General features: G+C 32.8%; 2 protein-coding genes across 2 annotated transcripts; both read left to right on the top strand.

Moving 5' to 3' along the window:
• Positions 1–758: 758 nt before the first annotated feature.
• On the top strand, positions 759–6,110 carry LOC134720921 (uncharacterized). The gene is made up of 6 exons (XM_063583493.1): positions 759–855; positions 1,756–3,790; positions 4,403–4,489; positions 4,944–5,064; positions 5,551–5,676; positions 5,994–6,110. Exon 2 carries the CDS (start codon positions 1,757–1,759, stop codon positions 3,776–3,778), a length of 2,022 nt encoding a protein of 673 aa, XP_063439563.1. The 5' UTR covers positions 759–855; position 1,756; the 3' UTR covers positions 3,779–3,790; positions 4,403–4,489; positions 4,944–5,064; positions 5,551–5,676; positions 5,994–6,110.
• On the top strand, positions 4,403–9,262 carry LOC134722417 (uncharacterized). Its single transcript, XM_063586037.1, has 8 exons — positions 4,403–4,489; positions 4,944–5,064; positions 5,994–6,251; positions 6,856–6,960; positions 7,434–7,648; positions 7,898–8,057; positions 8,371–8,477; positions 8,858–9,262. Exons 1-8 carry the CDS (start codon positions 4,403–4,405, stop codon positions 8,897–8,899), a joined length of 1,095 nt encoding a protein of 364 aa, XP_063442107.1. The 3' UTR covers positions 8,900–9,262.
• Positions 9,263–21,989: the final 12,727 nt, after the last annotated feature.

Below are 21,989 nucleotides of genomic sequence, written 5' to 3'. Positions count from 1 at the left end.
GTGTCAAACGCGGAGCTGTGTTTGATGACAAATATAATAGGTTTTTATCAGTTACAGTAAAAACAAATGTTACATTGTATTTGCGGTTTTTATAATCAACCCACTAAACACATAACGTTCAAAGAACGTTATGGATTGGTTCCTGTTAGGTAATTTCGGACTTTAACGTTAAAACAACGTTGTGAGTACGTTAATGTGAAACGTTACAATTTAACGTTGAGGGAACGTTTTTTTTAACGTTGTGTGGAAGTTTCGTTTTGGTTTTGTTACAAAGAAGACGTTGTAGAAACGTTGAGTATTGGTTATTTTTAAAACGTTACTTAACTAACAGTCTTAAAACGTTCCAACAATGTACGTCTTTTTTGTAAAAAAAAAGAAAAATACCCCCCCCCCCCCCCCCCCCAAAAAAAAAGAAAAGAAATAAAAAAAAAACTGTAAAAAAGAAATTTTCTTTAAAGTATGTAATTATGTTGATTATCTTATAGCATTTTTTTTATATTACAGAACTATTATATGCGATGGCGCATGCGCAATTGTATACATCATATCTCTGTGTATTTATTTTCGCATCTTTGATTTTGTTATTACATAGATAAAAGTTTCCGTCGGTACTATCTTATTTATTAATGATATGATTTATTTTATATAATAGTGAAATAGATGTTTATTATGGATGAAAAATAGAAATGCGTAACATTTACGAAACTATAATTTGGACGCATGCGCGCTCTTCTTAAATTTTGATTTTTAAAGCGGGATTCTCTTCAACAGTCAGATCATCAAATTTTATAATTTACAAGACGACACCAAGAATTTACAGTTATTATTTAAGATAAGACAAAGATTAAAAGAAAGGTAATTATATAGATGTGATCGTATTGCATGTTTCTGCACGAGCAAGATAAAAAACATAGAAGTATAACGACTTCATTGGTCGGGATAATTTGAAGTTAAATATGCAGGAAACACTCGTCAATGTTTCTCCTCACTGGTTTGTACGATTCTCCAATTAGTTATAATCTCTGAGTTTATTGTGATGTGCATGGAAATTAACATATAATTTTTCTCATTAAAAATGTAGTCGCTGATAAAAAAAAAAAGGGGGGAGAGGTTAGGACCCCCCTTTTAGGCTTTTGTTGCCAATTTTTTGAATAAATTTCGATCTGATTACTCTAACGTATTCTAATGTAATGACTAGGAAAAAGAATTCACTTTAAAACTAAAGGTGGAGTGAACACAATTCAAAATCAGTTATGCGAGAATATCAAATGATCGGCCAAAGGGGGGTAACTAGAACATATTTCGCATCGTAATTACTAGTTTTTTAGAAAAAACAAACCGATTAATGCATATATAGGATTCATACATATATATGAATTATGAGGAAATATGGTTTGAATCCCTACCCAAATAAAATAATTATCCTGTGCTGGGGACATACTGAAAAGCGAACAAATATGCTTGGATCTTGTTTTTACATATTAAAAATTATGGCATACACGCGTTACGTACATGTATGGATAGGATCAGGTCTGTTCACGTCCAATACACTTTCGCACCCTACACGTTTGAACTCAAGTTCCGTTCTCTCCTATTTTAAATAAAAAAATAATCTGTCTTCTGACTTGTTTGAACTGAATTTGATTAATTTTTATCAGATTTTGCATATGATATCATGTTAAAATTAACAACAATCTTGAGTAGTTTAGCTTTACCTTTTTTTCTCTGAGAAAAAACTAACATTTCATTTTTCAGAATGCATGCTTCTGAATCAAAAGAAAGAAGAAAAAGATACAAGAAAGCATGGATGCATGGGGCACGTTCTGTTCAAAGAAAAAGATGTCGTGAAATTGGTTCCAGTGACTCTGAGGATGAAAATCAATACAGTAACATGCATGTTAACACAGGAGAAAATTCTAGTATTTCTTCTTCAAAATCAAATTATGAGTCAAACATACATGAAGATCAGGGAATCTTGAGTGATGATGAACTGGTAGCTTGTGAAAATGATTCAATTTCTGACAGTAACCAAGTTTCGCAAAGTGAGTCAGAATTATGGAATGCAATTGATCAACATATCATCATATCATCTGATTCAGAGGACAATTCAGAAATTCCAAATCAGGAGTTATTGTCAAAACTATTACCTTCCTGGGTTAATGAAAACAATATTTCACACAATTCAACTGATAAGCTGCTTAAGATGTTAAAATTTATTGGATTAAAACAATTACCATCAACAGCTAGAAGTCTTTTAAAAACTAAACGTCACGTTGATACCAAAAAAGTCTCAGGAATGGATTATTTTTACTTTGGGATAGAAGAAGGTATTGTTGACAACTTAAAAAAATATCCAGAAAAATTGCAAGAAAATGTCCAACAAATAGATATTTGTTTTAATATAGATGGTCTGCCTCTTTTTAAAAGTTCTCGAACATCATTGTGGCCGATATTATGCGGGTTATCGCTAGAAAAATATCCAGTAGCAGTATTTCCCGTTGCATTATGCTTAGGTCAAAGCAAGCCAAAAGATTTGAATTTCATGAATGATGCAATTGAAGAACTTCAAAGGTTGAATGGCAACGGGTTTCAGTTTAAAGAAAGAACTATTCAAATAAAAATATGTAGCTTTATTTGTGATGCTCCTGCCAAAGCAATGATAAAAAATGTTAAATTATATTCAGGTTATTATGGATGTGATAAATGTACCCAAACTGGAGTATGGAATGGTAGAATAACATATCAGGAAATTGACACTGCACAGCCTCGCACTGATATATCATTCAGGAGTCAATCACAACCTGAACATCATCATGGTAACACACCACTAACAAATCTGCCAATAGACATGACTAAAGCATTTCCAGTTGATTACATGCATCAAACATGTTTAGGGGTCATGAAGAGACTGTTGTTACTTTGGTTAAGAGGTAAAAGAGACTTTAAATTGTCTGCACAAAATAAAGATCAAATAAGTTTTAAGTTGTTACAACTTCGAAAAGCTATACCCAGTGTATTTGCCCGAAAACCAAGAAGTCTAGATGATGTAGACCGATGGAAAGCCACTGAATATCGCCAATTTCTCTTATATACTGGAAAAATTGTGTTGAAAGATATCCTAAGACCAGAACTATACTCTCATTTTATGACTTTAAGTGTTGGGATAGGAATTATTGTTTCTCCAGAACTATCTAAGAACCACCAGATGTATGCAGAAAATCTGCTTAAATTCTTTATAGCACAGGGAAGAGAAATTTATGGCCCTGAATTTCTAGTGTACAATGTGCACAGTATGATGCATATTGCTGATGATGTGAAAAATCTTGGACATCTTGACAAATTTAGTGCATTTCCATATGAAAACTATATGCAGAAACTGAAAAAAGCAGTTCATTCTGGAAAATGTCCTCTAATTCAAATAATCAAAAGAATTTTTGAAATGAAAAATGAGACACAATGTTTTGTTGATCAAGAAAAAAAAATAGTGAATAAGAAGCCGAACAATTCTTATATATTAGATAACCAAAATGGCTGTGAAGTCATTGAATTGACAAATGAACAACATACTGACGGTACTGATTTAGTTTTATGTCGAATTCATAGGCGTTCTGAGCCAATCTTTATTGAACCCTGTGACTCAAGAATTTTAGGTGCCATGAAATGTCATCGTCGGCATACTGTCATGAAGAAAATATCTATAAGTCAACTAGAAAGAAGGGCAATCATGATTGAAAAAGGTCTTGAATCCGTTTTCCTAGCAGTTCTGCATGAATTTTAGTCATTTAAATGTGTAAGTAGAAGTACATTGTACTTATAACTAAAAGATTTAGTTGTTATAAATGCATTGCATGTACATTTGTGCATAACACTAGTTAAAACTTACATGTATGTGATCTTGATTTGAAGTTAGAAAAAATTGTTTGTACTAGATGCGTATAAATTTATTTATCAGTCAGTGATAATGATTGGGTCAAGTTCTTTCAAGTATTAATGAACTACAAATATTAGGCAATACATTTAAATTTGATAAGTAATTTTGCTCAATCATTTACATTTAGTAAGATATTAATGTTTTTTTTAACTTGACATTATTTATGGTATCTACTGTCCAGTTTCAATGATACAGCTCCCTGTTTTATTCTCTTATTTTTCTAAATAGGACTTCAGCATTTCAATTAAAGTAATTTTACAAATAACATACACTAGATATACAATGTACAGACTGTGATACATATGAGGGACTCTTTACAAATCTTTCTATCTTGTTCACTAAACCTGATATTTTTTAATGAATCAGAGATAGGATATTTAAGAAAGAAAATAATTAATTGATAAGCTGCATGTACAATGTATAACAATCCTGGCAGCTTGGTTAAATGTCTAATGTTGATTTAAATTGCAGATGGTGTATGAATACGTCGTGGTGGAGTTCATCGAGGAGAAGGCTGTCGAGATTGTGCCTCAATTGTGGATACAGAGCACCACAGAGGTACTTGCTCAGAACTTTTTCATGATAGTTTTATAAGTCATGTCTGTATACACAGCTACACGCTTCATATTCATCTCAATTTATAGCATTTTTTTAGAAATGTATTTTGAATATGTAACAGGCTCATGCATATCAATTTCACACGACTCTCGAACAAAACTTTTTCAGTTATTCATGTATATACATGTATATGTACATGTACATTGTATTTGTAGCACAATTGATGCAAAATAATTTGATGTTTTTGATATATATGTATCTGTTTGACATTGACTAAACATGTTGTTACATTCATTCACATACGTGAACATGTATTTTTATCTTATATTCTTTTTAACAACATTTACATGTATAACACTTGTAGTATGTACATGGAGTCATGAACGAGTGGACTACAAATTGAAGAAGACACTAAAAAATAAAAGTGTATAATTTTGTGAATTATAATTTGCAGGGAATGTATGCTTATTGGCCAGATTGCCATTCTAGTATGATAAGGCATAAAGTAAAGAAGAGGGAAATACCAGACAAAGAAAACTGGAAGAGATATGAAGTCAAGATATTTTCTTATACCGGTAATATTCTAGTTAAGGCAATGTAAGGGGTATTCAATTGTGAAAATTGAAAAAAGATTTTTCTGTTTAATGTAAAAATGGCTTTTTTTCATGTAATGGAGATCTTTAAATCATTGTATGTCCAAACAAATTGATAATTTTATTAATTTTTGTACCATATCATAAATTAACAACTAAATTTAAAATAGTGTACATGGTTTACATAATAAATCAAATTTTCAATGAAAAAAATGTATATAAATTTATGTGTGAATTTTTGTACCCTTGAGCCTCCTTAAAGTCATATGAAACATCAAAATTAAAAAAAAAACAGTAACCTTTAATAATATCAATAGTTTAATAGCTAAAAGTTAATTCTACTAGTTGCAAATAATGTAAACTGTGGTAGAATGAAATCAATTTTTATTGGAAGGGAAATTCTTCTAATGCCTATAATGATATTGAATTAAATCAGTTAATTTTTTCCCCCTTTTTTTTATCATATAGATACTTATGAAAAAGCTCTATCAAGGAGAAAAAGGGCAGAGTATACCTCGAATGTTGAAACAGATGAAGATGAATAAAATAAAAGAGAAGCGGGACGGCCAGACAGATACAATAGTTCGGAGGACGGTATGAAAATTTGGTTGATAGATTAATGGTTAATGTATTTATAATCTGCTATATTCTCAATCATATGCATGTTGTATGTTTTTCAGAAAATTGAAAATTGGTACATGCCTTTTTTTATTTATATATCTGTATTAAAATTAAGTGTTTATTAAGGAATTAATCCAAGCAGTTTTTTGTTGATACAAATTTAAGCACAGTATTTAATGTTGCTGATGTGAGTTTTTATTTTATGAATTTTACCTTGGAAATAATTAAGGGGAAAAATTGACTAAAAAAGAATAACGAATGATTGAACTAGGTATGATTTATAATTGTAGAAGATAACAGCCATGACAGCGAACCATCCCAGAAAAAAATTTGTCGGCCTACTACTAAGACAAACAGCAGTGGTTCTACCACACCTCAGGCAAGCTCAACAACACCTCATGCAAGCAGCAGTGGTTCTACCACACCTCAGGCAAGCTCAACAACACCTCAGGCAAGCAGCAGTCGTTCGACAACACCTCAGTCAAGCAGAAGTCGTTCGACAACACCTCAGACCAACTATCCACCAACACCACCACCTTACCAACCCTGTGAGTTTAATTGTAGTTGCACTTGTTCTTATCTTAAGGGTTCTTGCTAAGCCAAGTCCATGATAGTTTAGAGTCAGCATGGTTTTTAATTCTGTCTACTCTGGTAGACCTTGAAATAGGGAGACTTAGAGAAGTAACTTTGCTTAGAATGCAATAGAACTTCACTTAAAATATCCAATAAAGCTATTTATTTAAAAAAAAAACACATATACTCTTCTACATGTACATGTCGTTACATTCTATAAAAAAATTCAAGTCTTCAGGGTTTTAGTTGGTTTTTTGGTGATGGAAATCTATGCAATTTGTGGCAAGTTCTATCCAAATAATTGTAATGCTGAATAATTTCAATGCATATATGAGGGGCGTAAAAAGGGGGGTAGCTGCACGAAGAACACGAAATAAAATTGCTATTTCACAATGAACGAACGATTTAAAAATTCTTACAAGTTGATCTTTTTGACGATTTTTCACGGCTGCATGAGAAATAAAAATGGCAAAACAATTTGCACTGAAATAACCCTTTACCACCCTCCTATGTGTTAGTCTATGTTTTATTTGTGTTTGCATCAAAATCATCAATTATATATTGAATTATTTTTTGTAGTTTATTCTAGGACCAATGAAAGAAGGGAGCCTAGAATTTTGCCGGATTTACCAGATTGTGAACTTGACACACCAAGAAGTTCAAGAGGAGGTGAAATAAATGAAAGTAAGTAGAAACGTTCAAAAGAAATTTTATAGATATCATTCAATGGTTATTAACTGCTTTATATCTGTTGATGAGAGTTTAAGGATATATAGCTGAACATCCATTTATATTTGTTTCTATCCCTTAAAAAGTAAAGGATTGTACAGATTTGCTATACAATATTAGTGGATATAGGAAAGACACTAACTTAAGTCAGTTCCATTGCTGCCAGTGCCTCTAGTACAGAGTTATTTCACATTAAACATCTGAATTGGGATAATGATTATTATGGGTTTTAGTTCAGCTACTTATATTTAAAATTAAAAGAGCTATTTGTTTTGTATGCATATGGTCATTAATGATTTGATGAATTAATGATAAAGTAGTTAAAAACAGTGACAAGCAAAATAGCTTGTCAACTGGTGTGCTTAGTATTTATTGTTATTTTCTCAGTTTGTATGCTTGCTTAGTTTTGAAATTTTTTTTCCCTCTAGGTTTTGAAAAAAAAGTTCTTATAGCACTAGCTAGACTGCAGAGACAGGGAGAGGAGAATAGTGCCATACTGAAACAGCTCAGGGCTGGGCAGTCGAATGCTGTCAATGTTGATGCTGCTGATCTTGACAGTTTGTTAACAGAAGTCATGAAATCAAAAGATGATATGGATAGCATATCTGCACAGCTCCAGGATGCCAACAAAAAAAACCAAATGGTATGTATTATTCATCACACTTCTGAAATCAGTTATCAGACTAATGTACAGTTGTTTAGATACAGCATACAGGTTAATAGATATAAGAAGATGTGGTATAAGTGCCAATGAGACAACTCATTCTTGCATCATTAACCGGAACAACAAAAAAGAAATTTCACAACATATGTGAGAAGTTACTTTTCTTGTCAGTAATGATTTTTTTTTATCTCACTTTGATATGATAAGCACACTTTTGTTCATTTTCAGACGCACGCCTTAAGTATCCTTGGTGGAAACACTGTTGGGGACACGGTACGGAAAATGATGAGGCGCCTTGGCAATAACGCGCTATGGTCCCTGTATAGTTTGAAGGGAAAAAAAGAAAAAGAGGCCTTTCAAACTACAGCACTCTACAGAGTTGTTGTCAGTAAGTAAATTCTTGCTAAAAGTGTTTTTAAAATAAAAGCAAAATTTGTTTGTATAGCTTAAGATGATAGATAATGATAACAAGTATAAAATTACATTACATATCTGTTTAATGTTAGTCATAAATTCTATTCATCCTAAGCAATTGCAAGGCCATGAAAACATTGAATTTAATATTGTACAAAACACATTCTATTCAACTATTAAATATGTCAAAGATTAACATGAAAATATAAAAAAAAATGTATTGTTTTTTATTTTATTTTATAGGTTAGTATAATCATAATGTGACAGTTACTTTTTTTCTATTCCAGAAGCGTCTCTAAGGGTGCATCTGAAATCAACAGAGACAGATGTCAATGATAGCATCATTGACTTCCTTAAGCATGCCCCTCACCAACCTGGAGGCAATAAATATAAGGTACTTAAAATTTTCCATTAGTTCATGTGAATAGCCTTGTTTCAATTTATTGTTGCTTATTTTAAATTTAATTCTGTTCAATAAATTACAACTTTTCATTTGTATAGTTATACCTACCAAAGTTTCAGTTGTTTCATGATAAGTAATAAATCAATCAAATTTTTGTGATGTCATCACAATTCTCTATGATTTAGATAAGCATGTAAATATGTGTTTAGTAAAGTATAGTTCCAATGTTTTATTATTTGAAAAAAAAAAAGGTAAAAAAAATAGCTTAGAAGAAGACACAACACATTTATAGTAAGCATTTGTAGATTGATACATCAAAATCTTGTTTAGATTTTCAGTGATTAATATAAGTTTAATTTTTTTGCTTTCAGAAGTCACAGCCCCAACAGACACCAGTTCATCAGGGATTATAATAACATTGTTTCGTACTCTGATCACTTGATAGCTTCAAATGTGCAAGATTTACAATTCAGTTTATTGTTTTTAAAGCATTATTATATAGAAAATGAGTATTGTTTTTGTATTCATTGTATGTCTTCTATAACAGCTTTAATGCAACAATTTTACATGAATATGAATGGTAATGGCCAAATAATAGAAAAATTGTATAACTATTACAATCCATCTCTATATTGTTTTGATTTTTAAAATGCTGCCTTGAAACTCATGTAAAAAAATATACTAATTGATTGATTCTATATTATGTTATACATAACATCTAAGTTACATAATTCAGTATTGCCATTGTATAATTTATGTATATCATGTGATTTTGTTATAGCCAATATTAATTCAATAGGAAATACTCTAACAAAATTTTGCACGTTAAAGTGTATTAAAATCCTTCTGTACTGTTGTTAAGGGAATTATTGCAGGTTTCTGGTGGTAATTTTTTAGCTTCAGAAGAATAAAAAATATTTGACATATAGTATAGGACTTGAGCACACAAATAGGAGGAGTTTCATATATATATAAACTAGGCCCATACTGGCAAGTCTATATTTTGTTATGTTTAAGTAAATGCCACATGGGTTATACTCATTTGCAAGTCAGTTTCATTCGGTATCTATGTATTTAACATCATGTATATTATTCTAACCTTTATATTGTTCAAGAGTCAATTTTGAGATTTTGAAAGCTTCGTAAACCACATATAGGTAATACATTCAAAAAACCTTTAAAAAGGCAGAATTAAAACCAAACAAAATTTACAAATATGCATATCAAAAGGTTTTAGCTTGGTTGTGTGTTTTTTTTATTTATAAAATTTGTTTTATATGTTTATATACACATATACTAAGGCAGGCTTTTGTATTATAGTCATTGGGAAAATATTTAAACAATGTATTGTTTTTTATTTGTATATATATTGTTCTTTAAAATTGTCATTGACACTTGTGATTTTTTTACAATAAATATGATTTGATTTGATTTAGATATATTTATTTGAATAAGATATCGGTAAACTTTTTCTCTCTTTGCGAACTATTGCTTGTTAACCTACACTCCATGTTTAAAACCATACCTTAACCTATAATGGTTTACATTCATAAATTGTTACTCGGATGGAAATGTTGTCTCATACCACTCATACCACATCTTCCTATATCTATTGACATGGTTAGACTTAGTCTAGGTTATGATTCAGATGAAACTTCAGATAGGAGTTCAAGGTTTAATTATAGGTTCCAGATTGTAACACCATGTACTATTAGGGTTCCAGATTGGTTATACAAGGTTCTATTAGGGTTCCAGATTGGTTACACAAGGTTCTATTAGGGTTCCAGGTTGGTTATACAAGGTTCTATTAGGGTTCCAGATTGGTTACACAAGGTTCTATTAGGGTTCCAGGTTGGTTACACAAGGTTCTATTAGGGTTCCAGATTGGTTACACAAGGTTCTATTAGGGTTCTAGGTTGGTTACACAAGGTTCTATTAGGGTTCCAGATTGGTTACACAAGGTTCTATTAGAGTTCCAGGTTGGTTTTTCATAACGTTATATCATAACGTTCTTACAACGTAACTGGTAGTCCACACTTTTACGTTCTCTCAACGTGAAATCATAACGTTGTCACAACGAAACAGAAACGTTCCAGGAACATTTCCTGAACGTTTTTGTGTTTTGTGGGTAATTTGTTTGATAATCGAAGTTCCAAAACATCCCTTACACACTTTCACAATTTCATCATGACACGGTCAAGAAATCAGTCGGCAGGTGAGATTCTTTTATACTATCTGTAATGAAAGATAGAAAAACTGTTTCAAGCGAAAGATTAGTGTATTAATTTGTATCTTTCTGTCTATGTTTACTTCTCACTTGCAACCTACATGTTTAGCCGAATTATGTACCGTATTACTGTATGCTTGAGATCCCAAGAAAATAAATATAACTGCGTAAATGCATCTAAATCTAATGTTAGTTGTTTGTGGCACGACCTCCGATAGTCAAAAAAGTAAAAAACAAATTGTTGCCGAAAGGACAATTTAAAATTGCTGGTAAAAGTAGAAATTTTCGTTTGAAAAATATTTTGGTCAGGTGAGCAATTGTGATCTGTCTCATCTCACTTTACGTCCGTCCGTCCGCCGGTCTATCTGTAGAATGTTGTCATGTGTGGATTAAGGCGGAAGCAGATTTACAGATCTAACATTGATCGGTTGATGTTTAGACGAGTTGTGTATACATTATGTACACAGCCATGTATCACCATCATTGATGGCGATCCGATGGATACATCTGTTGTAGGGTTGTCACTGACTCAGACGTACTTATGAATATAATTATTTTCTGTGACTGTATCTTTTATTAATTTGTAGGATCCTTTACTATAGATAATTTAGCTGATCTGTAACAATAACATCTCCATACCTTATATATCATGTACTGTAGTACGCCACTAGATTAAAACTGACGTGGAAAGGTAACACATGCCCACCGAAAGCTCTTTTTTTGAGAGACAAGGTCGTCGTGTGGTCTAGCGGGACGGCTGCAGTGCAGGCGATTTGGTGTCACGATATCACAGTAGCATGGGTTCGAATCCCGGCGAGGGTAAAAGCAAATTTACAGATCTAACATTGTTGGGTTGATGTTTAGACGAGTTGTATATATATAAAAGTATATCGTCTGATAAATTCGTTAAACGGTTAACTACTGAACCCTTAGGTTCTATATAGTGTGAATAAAATGCATAGGGGACTCGGCCTCCGGACTCACCCCCTATGAATTTTATTTACCCTCTATGGATCCGTAGGGGGTCAGTAGCGAACCATATAACTTATAATATTTGGACTTTCGGAAAAAATCGTTAATACTCTTCTACAACAAAATTTGTTTTACATGCACACGTAAAAAAATTGCAGTTTTTATCAAACGCAATCATAGGTTTGAACGTATTTTTCAATTTAAACTCGTATATATATATATATGGTTGATGTCAAGACGAGTTGTATATATATAATGTATAACATCAACCCAACAATGTTAGATCTGTAAATTTGCTTTCGCAAATGTTTGGTTTAACCCTCGCCGGGATTCAAACCCATGCTACTGTGATATCGTGACACCAAATCGCCTGCACTGCAGCCGTCCCGCTCGACAACACGACCACCTAGACTCTACAAATAATAAAGCTTTTGGTGGCCGTGTGTTACCTTTCCTCGGCAGATTTAATCTAGAATCGTACTACAGTACATGATATATAAGGCATGGAGATGTTATTATAACAGATCAGCTCAATTATCTATAGTAAAGGATCCAACAAATTAATGTAAGAGACAGTCACAGAAAATAATTATAGTTATAAGTACGTCTGAGTCAGTGACAACTCTACAACAGATGTATCCATCGGATCGCCATCAATGATGGTGATACATGGCTGTGTACATAATGTATATACTACTCGTCTAAACATCAACCCAACAATGTAAGATCTGTAAATTTGCTTTTGCAAATTTTAAGTTCTTTCATCGCCGGGATTCGAACCCATGCTACTGTGATATCGTGACACCAAATCGCCTGCACTGCAGCCGTCCCGCTTGACCACACGGCCACCAGGGCTCTGCAAATAATAAAGCTTTCGGTGCCCGTCTGTTACCTTTCCTCGTCAGTTTTGATCTAGCGTCGTACTACAGTACATGATATATAAGGTATGGAGATATAGGCGTAAACATTTTTTTTCACATGTGCAGATAAATATATTCATAAAATAAAATAGTAAAAAAGTAAAAAAGTTAACTGTTCCATTCTATCGATTTCATCCTTCCATTGGGACTCTTCAGGATAACTGATGAAGTGTCGCTATAGACGACGTCGTTAAGGAGGTTTATGAAGTTCCGCCATTGTTCGTTATTAAAAACTATATGGATTTAATTTTGATAGGAACGTTGTTATGAAATAACGTTCCATCTCTTTTCTATATGCTTCATCCCGTCTACATTTTTAAAAATGGGCATTATTTGAAAATGCTTTTTACCACAAGTGGCAAGATGGGGACTAATTGGCGAATTTCTGTATTGTGGGTGTTTTATTTGTTCTTTTTGAACTCGCACCCGTTCACAAAGGCTATTCCCGGTCTGTCCAATATAATTTTCGTGACAACCAGGACATGTTGTCTTACATGTCATATTGCCGTTCACATGAAATTCTGTGCCATCTTTCAATGATTTCATTTTACTCGTGTCTAAATATTTTGTATCTTGACCGCAAACACCGCATCTTGAATCTCCGCAAGACTTTTTTTCAAAGTCACTAATCTTCGGTCGAAACCGAGCTCTGGTTAAGTGTTTCTTTAAGTTTTTAGGTTGTCTTCGGCTGTAGATTAAGTTTCCTTCCGGTATCAGTTTTTTTCATAGTTTCACTTTCGCGTAGGATCGGAAGGTTTGATTTAATTGTACTTAAAACGTTTGGTAAAGACGGGTTATCTATACTAACAAACGGTATTTTCTTTAAGTTTTCATCCGTGTCTTTCACTTTCGGGGTTCGTAATTCTCGAAGTGTCAATAGTTTAGATTTTCGAATTCCACTTTCGATTAGAGCCTCTGGCTACAACTGTTGTGTCAAATAGCCTTTTGATTCTTTCAAACGTACTTCTCGAATGCTATGGTCAGATAATTTAGCACAAATCCGCCTGGCCATACAGTAAGGTATGTTTCTTTTTGTATGGGACGTATGACACGAATGAAAATTTAAGTATTGTTGGATGTCTGTGGATTTATAATAAATATCCGTTGTAATATGACTGCCTGATTTTAAGATAAGGATATCATAAAATGGTAGTTGCGTGTTACTGGTTTCCATGGTGAATTTGATTGACGGATGTAAGGAGTTGATTAAATCTTTTAATTTATATAAATCTTTTTTTATCTGCTCAATTTGATTTGTCGATACATGTGTTGCTCTAAGTATCCCATCACTAAATTTGCGTACATGTATGTGGAGGTAACTTTAGTTCCCATGGCTGTACCTTTAATTTGTCTGTATTTGTTTCCGTCGAAATAAAATGTATTTTCTTCCAGAACTATTGTGATAGCCTCTAGTATGAAGTTTGTTTCAAATCTACTGTCAATTTCATCCCGTTTTTCTTCGATCCAGTATTTTACGGCTGTAAGATCTTGATGATTGGGAATATTTGTATATAGACTTGTAAAATCAATGCTTGTTAATAGTGTTTCTTCAACTATGGCAGGAATGTGATTTAAAAATTCCATATCATTTTTGATATAACTTGGAATTTACGGACATAGATGTTTGATAACAAGGTCGATAGACTGACTAAGTCTTTGAGTTAATGATTCCGGTCCGGCTATAATTGGTCTTTATTTCAAATCGGCGGGACGGTGTGTTTCAACGTAAATATTGTTTTGATCGCGAACAGTATATTGTATTTGTTCACTTTTATGTACTTTTGGAAGTCCATAAAACTTACTCTCTTTCGGATCAAAGTCACACAAGTGCGCTATTTCCTTCTCGGTTAGTCGATGATCGTAGTCTTTTATCAGTTTCTTTAATCTCTTTTAGTTGCTTTATCCGGGTTATTTGTTACTTGTTTGTAGTATTCCTCATTATTAAGCTGTTCCAAAACTTTTTCTTTATAAAAGTCGGTATCGATAATGATGATGGCTTATCCTTTATCTGCTTCTTTAATGATCATGGAGTCGTCATCTTTAAGACTCTTTAACGCATCCTGTTCATTTCGGGTTAAATTTAGTTTACTTTTACGTGTACGGACGGGAAATTTTGATATTGTCTCATTGTAAGTATCTAGATAATCATCTTTCCCCGGTCTTGGGGTGTAAGTTGATTTGTTTCTTATGAGAGATTTATCATGGTCCTTTTTATTTCGGAATTCTTCTTTTAAACGGAGGCGTCTTGAGAAATTGTTCATATCAGCTTTTAATTCCGGAACATTCGAATATGGAACGGAAGCAAATTTAAAACCTTTTGATAACACATAGATTTCATTTTCGTTTAATGTTCTCTGTGAGAGGTTCGGATGTTGGTTTGCAGGTTGCAAATTTTGGCCTCCCTCTAAAAAAGTCTGTCGCACACCTCTTCCTCGACCTCTTCTGTTTCCACCCTGTTTAGTAATGCCCCCACCTCTATCACCGCCTATAGCGACACTACATCAGTTATCCTGAAGAGTCCAAATGGAAGGATGAAATCGATAGAATGGAACTGTTAACTTTTTTACTTTTTTACTATTTTATTTGATGAATACATATATATATAAAATTCTATAAAAAGGACCAACCAGCAAATTTACTATGTACCGGATCGTCTAGAATAGGCGATACTATGCAGATAAGGAAAAAATTATATCAGTCTAAAGATTTGCACAACGGTACTGATATAAGGTGTTATTAAACGAAAATGTTGTTATAAAATCGTGTTGACAAATATTTCGGCTCAACAAATGGCCTTCTTCTTGTGTCACAAGTTTTAACAATATATATATATATAACTCGTCTAAACATCAACCCAACAATGTTAGATCTGTAAATTTGCTTTCGCAAATTTTTGGTTCTTCCCTCGCCGGGATTCGAACCCATGCTACTGTGATATCGTGACACCAAATCGCCTGCACTGCAGCCGTCCCGCTAGACCACACGACCACCTGGGCTCTCAAAAAAAGAGCTTTCGCTGGCCATGTGTTACCTTTCCACGTCAGTGTTAATCTAGCGGCGTACTACAGTACATGATATATAAGGCATGAAGATGTTATTGTTACAGATCAGCTAAATTATCTATAGTAAAGGATCCTACAAATTAATGTAAGATACAGTCACAGAAAATAATTATATGCATAAGTACGTCTGAGTCAGTGACAACCCTACAACAGATGTATCCATCGGATCGCCATCAATGATGGTGATACATGGCTGTGTACATAATGTATATAGTCCAGTCAAACTAAGATTTAACCTCAAACTAATTGCAACAGAAAATGTTTTAAGTCTAATCTATAGTATTATGCCCTTTATATACACAGAAAAAAGTCCCATAAAATCTAATTTGAGGAAAACTCAAAATCAGCATTTTAAATTTCCTATGGAAATTAACATTGAAAGGGGAGATAACTCTTGCAAAAATTAGACCTTTTTGGTCAGTTTTTGGTTGTTTTTCTTGAAATTTATGTATAGTATGATACATTGATGGGGTTTTAAGTTTGTATTTGACTAAACTATATAATCTTCTACTCATGAAATGTACAAAACCGAAGTGGTATGGGAAGTTTTATTTTTTTCGTGCATTTTTCATTAAAGAAATTGCAAATTTGAAACTTTGTAACCAATTTGAAAAAAATAATGTAAAAATTTGGTATTGCTTATATCTGTCATATTATATTTTTTCAGCAACTTACTATCTAAAGAAACTTTAAACCACAAAAAGAAAAATACATGTTGAATTATTTTTATTAAATTTGAAATTATTTACCTTGACATGTTGAAAAATTCAAAAAATGGTCAACTAATAAATTACGAAAGCTAGATTATAGCTTGATAAAATATATGAAAACACCTTTAGAGTTGTTTATTATACTCTAAAGACCGCTAAAAAATCAAGGATCAATACATTCTGATGAATAGAAGCGGTAAAGTTATTATTTTGTGTCAATTTTCATTGATATTTCTGCCTTTTTTGCAAGAGTTATTTCCCTTTTCAATGCAAATCTCCATAGGAATTTTAAATGGGGATTTTTTTAGTTTTCCTCAAGTTAGATTTTATGGGACTTTTTTCTGTGTATATTTGGGGTATAATACTAAAGATTAAAACTTAAAAATCTTCTGTCGCAATTACTTTAAGGTTAGGGTCAAATTTATGCTTGATTGACTGGACTAATATACAACTCGTCTAAACATCAACCCAACAATGTTAGATCTGTAAATTTGCTTTCGCAAATTTTTGGTTCTTCCCTCGCCGGGATTCGAACCCATGCTACTGTGATATCGTGACACCAAATCGCCTGCACTGCAGCCGTCCCGCTAGACCACACGACCACCTGGGCTCTCAAAAAAAAAGCTTTCGCTGGCCATGTGTTACCTTTCCACGTCAGTGTTAATCTAGCGGCGTACTACAGTACATGATATATAAGGCATGAAGATGTTATTGTTACAGATCAGCTAAATTATCTATAGTAAAGGATCCTACAAATTAATGTAAGATACAGTCACAGAAAATAATTATATGCATAAGTACGTCTGAGTCAGTGACAACCCTACAACAGATGTATCCATCGGATCGCCATCAATGATGGTGATACATGGCTGTGTACATAATGTATATACAACTCGTCTAAACATCAACCCAACAATGTTAGATCTGTAAATTGCTTTCGCAAATCTTTGGTTCTTCCCTCGCCGGGATTCGAACCTATGCTACTGTGATATCGTGACACCAAATCGCCTGCACTGCAGCCGTCCCGCTAGACCACACGACCACCTGGGCTCTCAAAAAAAGAGCTTTTGCTGGCCATGTGTTACCTTTCCACGTCAGTGTTAATCTAGCGGCGTACTACAGTAAATGATATATAAGGCATGAAGATGTTAATGTTACAGATCAGCTAAATTATCTATAGTAAAGGATCCTTCAAATTAATGTAAGATACAGTCACAGAAAATAATTATATGCATAAGTACGTCTGAGTCAGTGACAACCCTACAACAGATGTATCCATCGGATCGCCATCAATGATGGTGATACATGGCTGTGTACATAATGTATATACAACTCGTCTAAACATCAACCCAACAATGTTAGATCTGTAAATTTGCTTTCGCAAATTTTTGGTTCTTCCCTCGCCGGGATTCGAACCCATGCTACTGTGATATCGTGACACCAAATCGCATGCACTGCAGCCGTCCCGCTAGACCACACGACCACCTGGGCTCTCAAAAAAAGAGCTTTTGCTGGCCATGTGTTACCTTTCCACGTCAGTGTTAATCTAGCGGCGTACTACAGTACATGATATATAAGGCATGAAGATGTTATTGTTACAGATCAGCTAAATTATCTATAGTAAAGGATCCTACAAATTAATGTAAGATACAGTCACAGAAAATAATTATATGCATAAGTACGTCTGAGTCAGTGACAACCCTACAACAGATGTATCCATCGGATCGCCATCAATGATGGTGAAACATGGCTGTGTACATAATGTATATACAACTCGTCTAAACATCAACCCAACAATGTTAGATCTGTAAATTTGCTTTCGCAAATTTTTGGTTCTTCCCTCGCCGGGATTCGAACCCATGCTACTGTGATATCGTGACACCAAATCGCCTGCACTGCAGCCGTCCCGCTAGACCACACGACCACCTGGGCTCTCAAAAAAAGAGCTTTCGCTGGCCATGTGTTACCTTTCCACGTATATATAAATGAGTCTTAATTGAAAACTACGTTCAAACCTATGATTGCGTTGGATAAAAACCGCAATTTTTATACCTGTGCATGTCAAACAAATTTCGTTGTAGAAGGGTCTAAAAACAGCACAAACAACATTTTCCAAAAGACCAACAAAGTGAAAAAGTATATTTAAACAAAACGCATTTGACTAACAGGTCGACCAACTGATGTTTTTAACCCTGCTGACTGCCATTGGCGACTGCCAAATAAAATTGATCACAAGATGTAACAAACTGGATCTTAATATAAATTTAATACGTCACAGAAAAATGTTTTTGTTAACTTGTGGCCACGATGTTGCACCACAAACATTCGGTGTCAATATTTCTTTAGTACACCAGATCTAGATTTCGACAATATATGTCTCTTCAGTGATGTTAGGGATCGAAACGGTATTTGGAAGGCCATATAATTTACTCTCAATTTAAGATTGACTCTTGAATTTAAGAGTCAATATAGGATGAACGGATCATATAAACCGGAGGGAAAATATGATACATGCCCAAACAAAAAATATATATAAACGAGTCTAAATTGAAAACTACGTTCAAACCTATGATTGCGTTGGATAAAAACCGCAATTCTTATACGTGTGCATGTCAAACAAATTTCGTTGTAGAAGGGTCTAAAAACAGCACAAACAACATTTTCCAAAAGACCAACAAAGTGAAAAAGTATATTTAAACAAAACGCATTTGACTAACAGGTCGAACAACTGATGTTCTTTAACCCTGCTGACTGCCATTGGCGACTGCCAAATAAAATTGATCAAAAGATGTAACAAACTGGATCTTAATATAAATTTAATGCGTCACAGAAAAATATGTTTGTTAACTTGTGGCCACGATGTTGCACCACAAACATTCGGTGTCAATATTTCTTTAGTACACCAGATCTAGATTTCGACAATATATGTCTCTTCAGTGATGTTAGGGATCGAAACGGTATTTATATATATTATTACGAATCCCGGCGAGGGAAGATAAAAAAATTTGAGAAAGCAAATTTACAGATCTAACATTGTTTGGTTGATGTTTAGACGAGTTGTATATACATATATATATATATATACTTGGAAAATGTTGTTTGTGCTGTTTTTAGACCCTTCTACAACGATTTTTTTTTTTTTTTTTTTTTTATTAAACAATATATTGCTTGCTGTTAACAATTGACTCCACTAGTCCAGCCTCCTAGAGAAGAGTACCTGCAATTTAATATTATTTCTCTGTGTAACAATGATAAAGTACAATTTATCTAGACTAAAGTGTATATAATTCATTTTCAACCGTAAAATAAATAAGTATATATGAAATTATAATTTATCAATATGTATATCTAGTTTGTTTAGAAAGAAAAAGTTTCCGGAAATAATTCACACTTGCCGTTATCGGTTTCCTATTATTGAATTGATATCTCTTCCTGGTTGGAAATACCAGTTTTAATAATGATTTATGATTAATATAAGCAATTCACAGGTATGTATAAACAAATATTACAATATATGTGTATCGATTCTGATAAAAATAGAATGTAATTATTTTTTTTCCCTTTTTTTTTAACGATAAAAAAAAGTGGAGAGCAATACCGTTATCTCCACGCTTATCGGTGAAAGGTGAAATTATTTCTCGAAATCAGTTCCGATTCTAGACTTTTTAAATTATTTATCTTTTTCTATTCTTATTTTTTGCTAGATTATACATTTGCAAACATAAAAATTATTACAACAATTTGACAACTTCATCAAGTAGACATTTATTCTTAGTTTGTTTACTAGTTGCCTGCATTTTGTAGCTGTACATGAATTCTGTTTTAAATACAGTATATACATCTAAAGATTTTGTTTTCTGTTCAGACATATAGTTTGCCTTGTATATACAAAACATTATAATTGTAATCAAATGATTAATTTCATAGTATTGTTCATCATTTATTTTATAACCCCAAACTAAATTTTTTAATGTTAGAATATTATTACTAATATTCAGTTTTTCTTAGAGTGTTTTTACTTTTCTCCAGAAATTATCAAGAAAGTGACATGTTAGAAACATGTGATCATAATCCTCTGTGGTGTTGCAATAATGACAATTTGAAATATCGCATATCTTCCACTTTTTCAATAAAACTTTACAAGGTAAAATAAAGTGTAGCAATTTCCAACGGAACACTTTGTATTTATTATCTTTTAAAAATAATGAACATTAAAACTTTAACATATTACATGAAAGACTCTTAATGTATACAAGGTTAAGCTTTGTCTTCCATTGATAAAAACCAACAGGTATTTCAATTTCATTCTCAATTAATATATTATAAATTTTTCTGGTATCTATATTTTCTAATTTTTCTTTTTTATTGCAATTATCAATAATATGTATTGCATAGGGCGTTTTTACTTTAGTTTTCTTTGAGTTTTCCTGTTTTAAAATCTTTAACCATTCTCTTGGAATAGATTTCTTAAATTGGTAAAATTCTGACATCCAGTTACTTTTTATTTTAAGCTTTTGTAAAATAAAATTTTCTTCTGTATTACCATTTTCATCAATGATGTCATTAATAAAGATAAAATTACTATTTATCCAGTTTTGGAATAAAAGGCATTTGTTTGACATGCACACGTATAAAAATTGCGGTTTTTATCCAACGCAATCATAGGTTTGAACGTAGTTTTTAATTTAGACTCGTTTATATTTTTTGTTTGGGCATGTATCATATTTTCCTTCCGGTTTATATGATCCGTTCATCCTATGTTGTCTCTTAAAATTCAAGAGTCAATCTTAAATTGAGAGTAAATTATATGGCCTTCCAAAATACCGTTTCGATCCCTAACATCACTGAAGATACATATATTGTCGAAATCTAGATCTGGTGTACTAAAGAAATATTGACACCGAATGTTTGTGGCACAACATCGTAGCCACAAGTTAACATTTTTTTTTTCTGTGACGTTTTAAATTTATATTAAGATCCATTTTGTTGCATCTTGTGATCAATTTTATTTGGCAATCGTCAATGGCAGTCAGCAGGGTTAAAGAACATCAGTTGTTCGACCTGTTAGTCAAATGCGTTTTGTTTAAATATACTTTTTCATTTTTTTTGGTCTTTTGGAAAATGTTGTTTGTGCTGTTTTTAGACCCTTCTACAACGAAATTTGTTTGACATGCACACGTATAAAAATTGCGGTTTTTTCCAACGCAATCATAGGTTTGAACGTAGTTTTCAATTTAGACTCGTGTATATATATATATATATATATATAAAAGTCTATAAAAAAGGACCAACCAGCAAATTTACTATGTACCGGATCGTCTAGAATAGGCGATACTATGCAGATAAGGAAAAAATTATATCAGTCTAAAGATTTGCACAACGGTACTGATATAAGGTGTTATTAAACGAAAATGTTGTTATAAAATCGTGTTGACAAATATTTCGGCTCAACAAATGGCCTTCTTCTTGTGTCACAAGTTTTAACAATACTGATACATAATGTATAAGGTGTGAAAATAGATCAGGTGATAATACAGGTAAGTTTTGGTCGATTGATTTTAATCCTGAATATCATAATTTAAACAAAACACTAAAAATCAATATACGTGACT

Source organism: Mytilus trossulus, chromosome 6, assembly GCF_036588685.1.
Source record: "Mytilus trossulus isolate FHL-02 chromosome 6, PNRI_Mtr1.1.1.hap1, whole genome shotgun sequence".
Taxonomy (NCBI): domain Eukaryota; kingdom Metazoa; phylum Mollusca; class Bivalvia; order Mytilida; family Mytilidae; genus Mytilus; species Mytilus trossulus.
This window is presented reverse-complemented; position numbering and strand designations above follow the sequence as displayed.

Excerpts from the sequence above, each read along its gene's own strand:
- LOC134722417 (XM_063586037.1), top strand. The coding sequence starts at position 4,403 with ATGGTGTATGAATACGTCGTGGTGGAGTTCATCGAGGAGAAGGCTGTC. Across the intron at positions 4,490-4,943 it reads GGATACAGAGCACCACAGAG|GGAATGTATGCTTATTGGCC; the intron begins GTACTTGCTCAG and ends TATAATTTGCAG. Across the intron at positions 8,478-8,857 it reads CTGGAGGCAATAAATATAAG|AAGTCACAGCCCCAACAGAC; the intron begins GTACTTAAAATT and ends TTTTGCTTTCAG.
- LOC134720921 (XM_063583493.1), top strand. The coding sequence starts at position 1,757 with ATGCATGCTTCTGAATCAAAAGAAAGAAGAAAAAGATACAAGAAAGCA.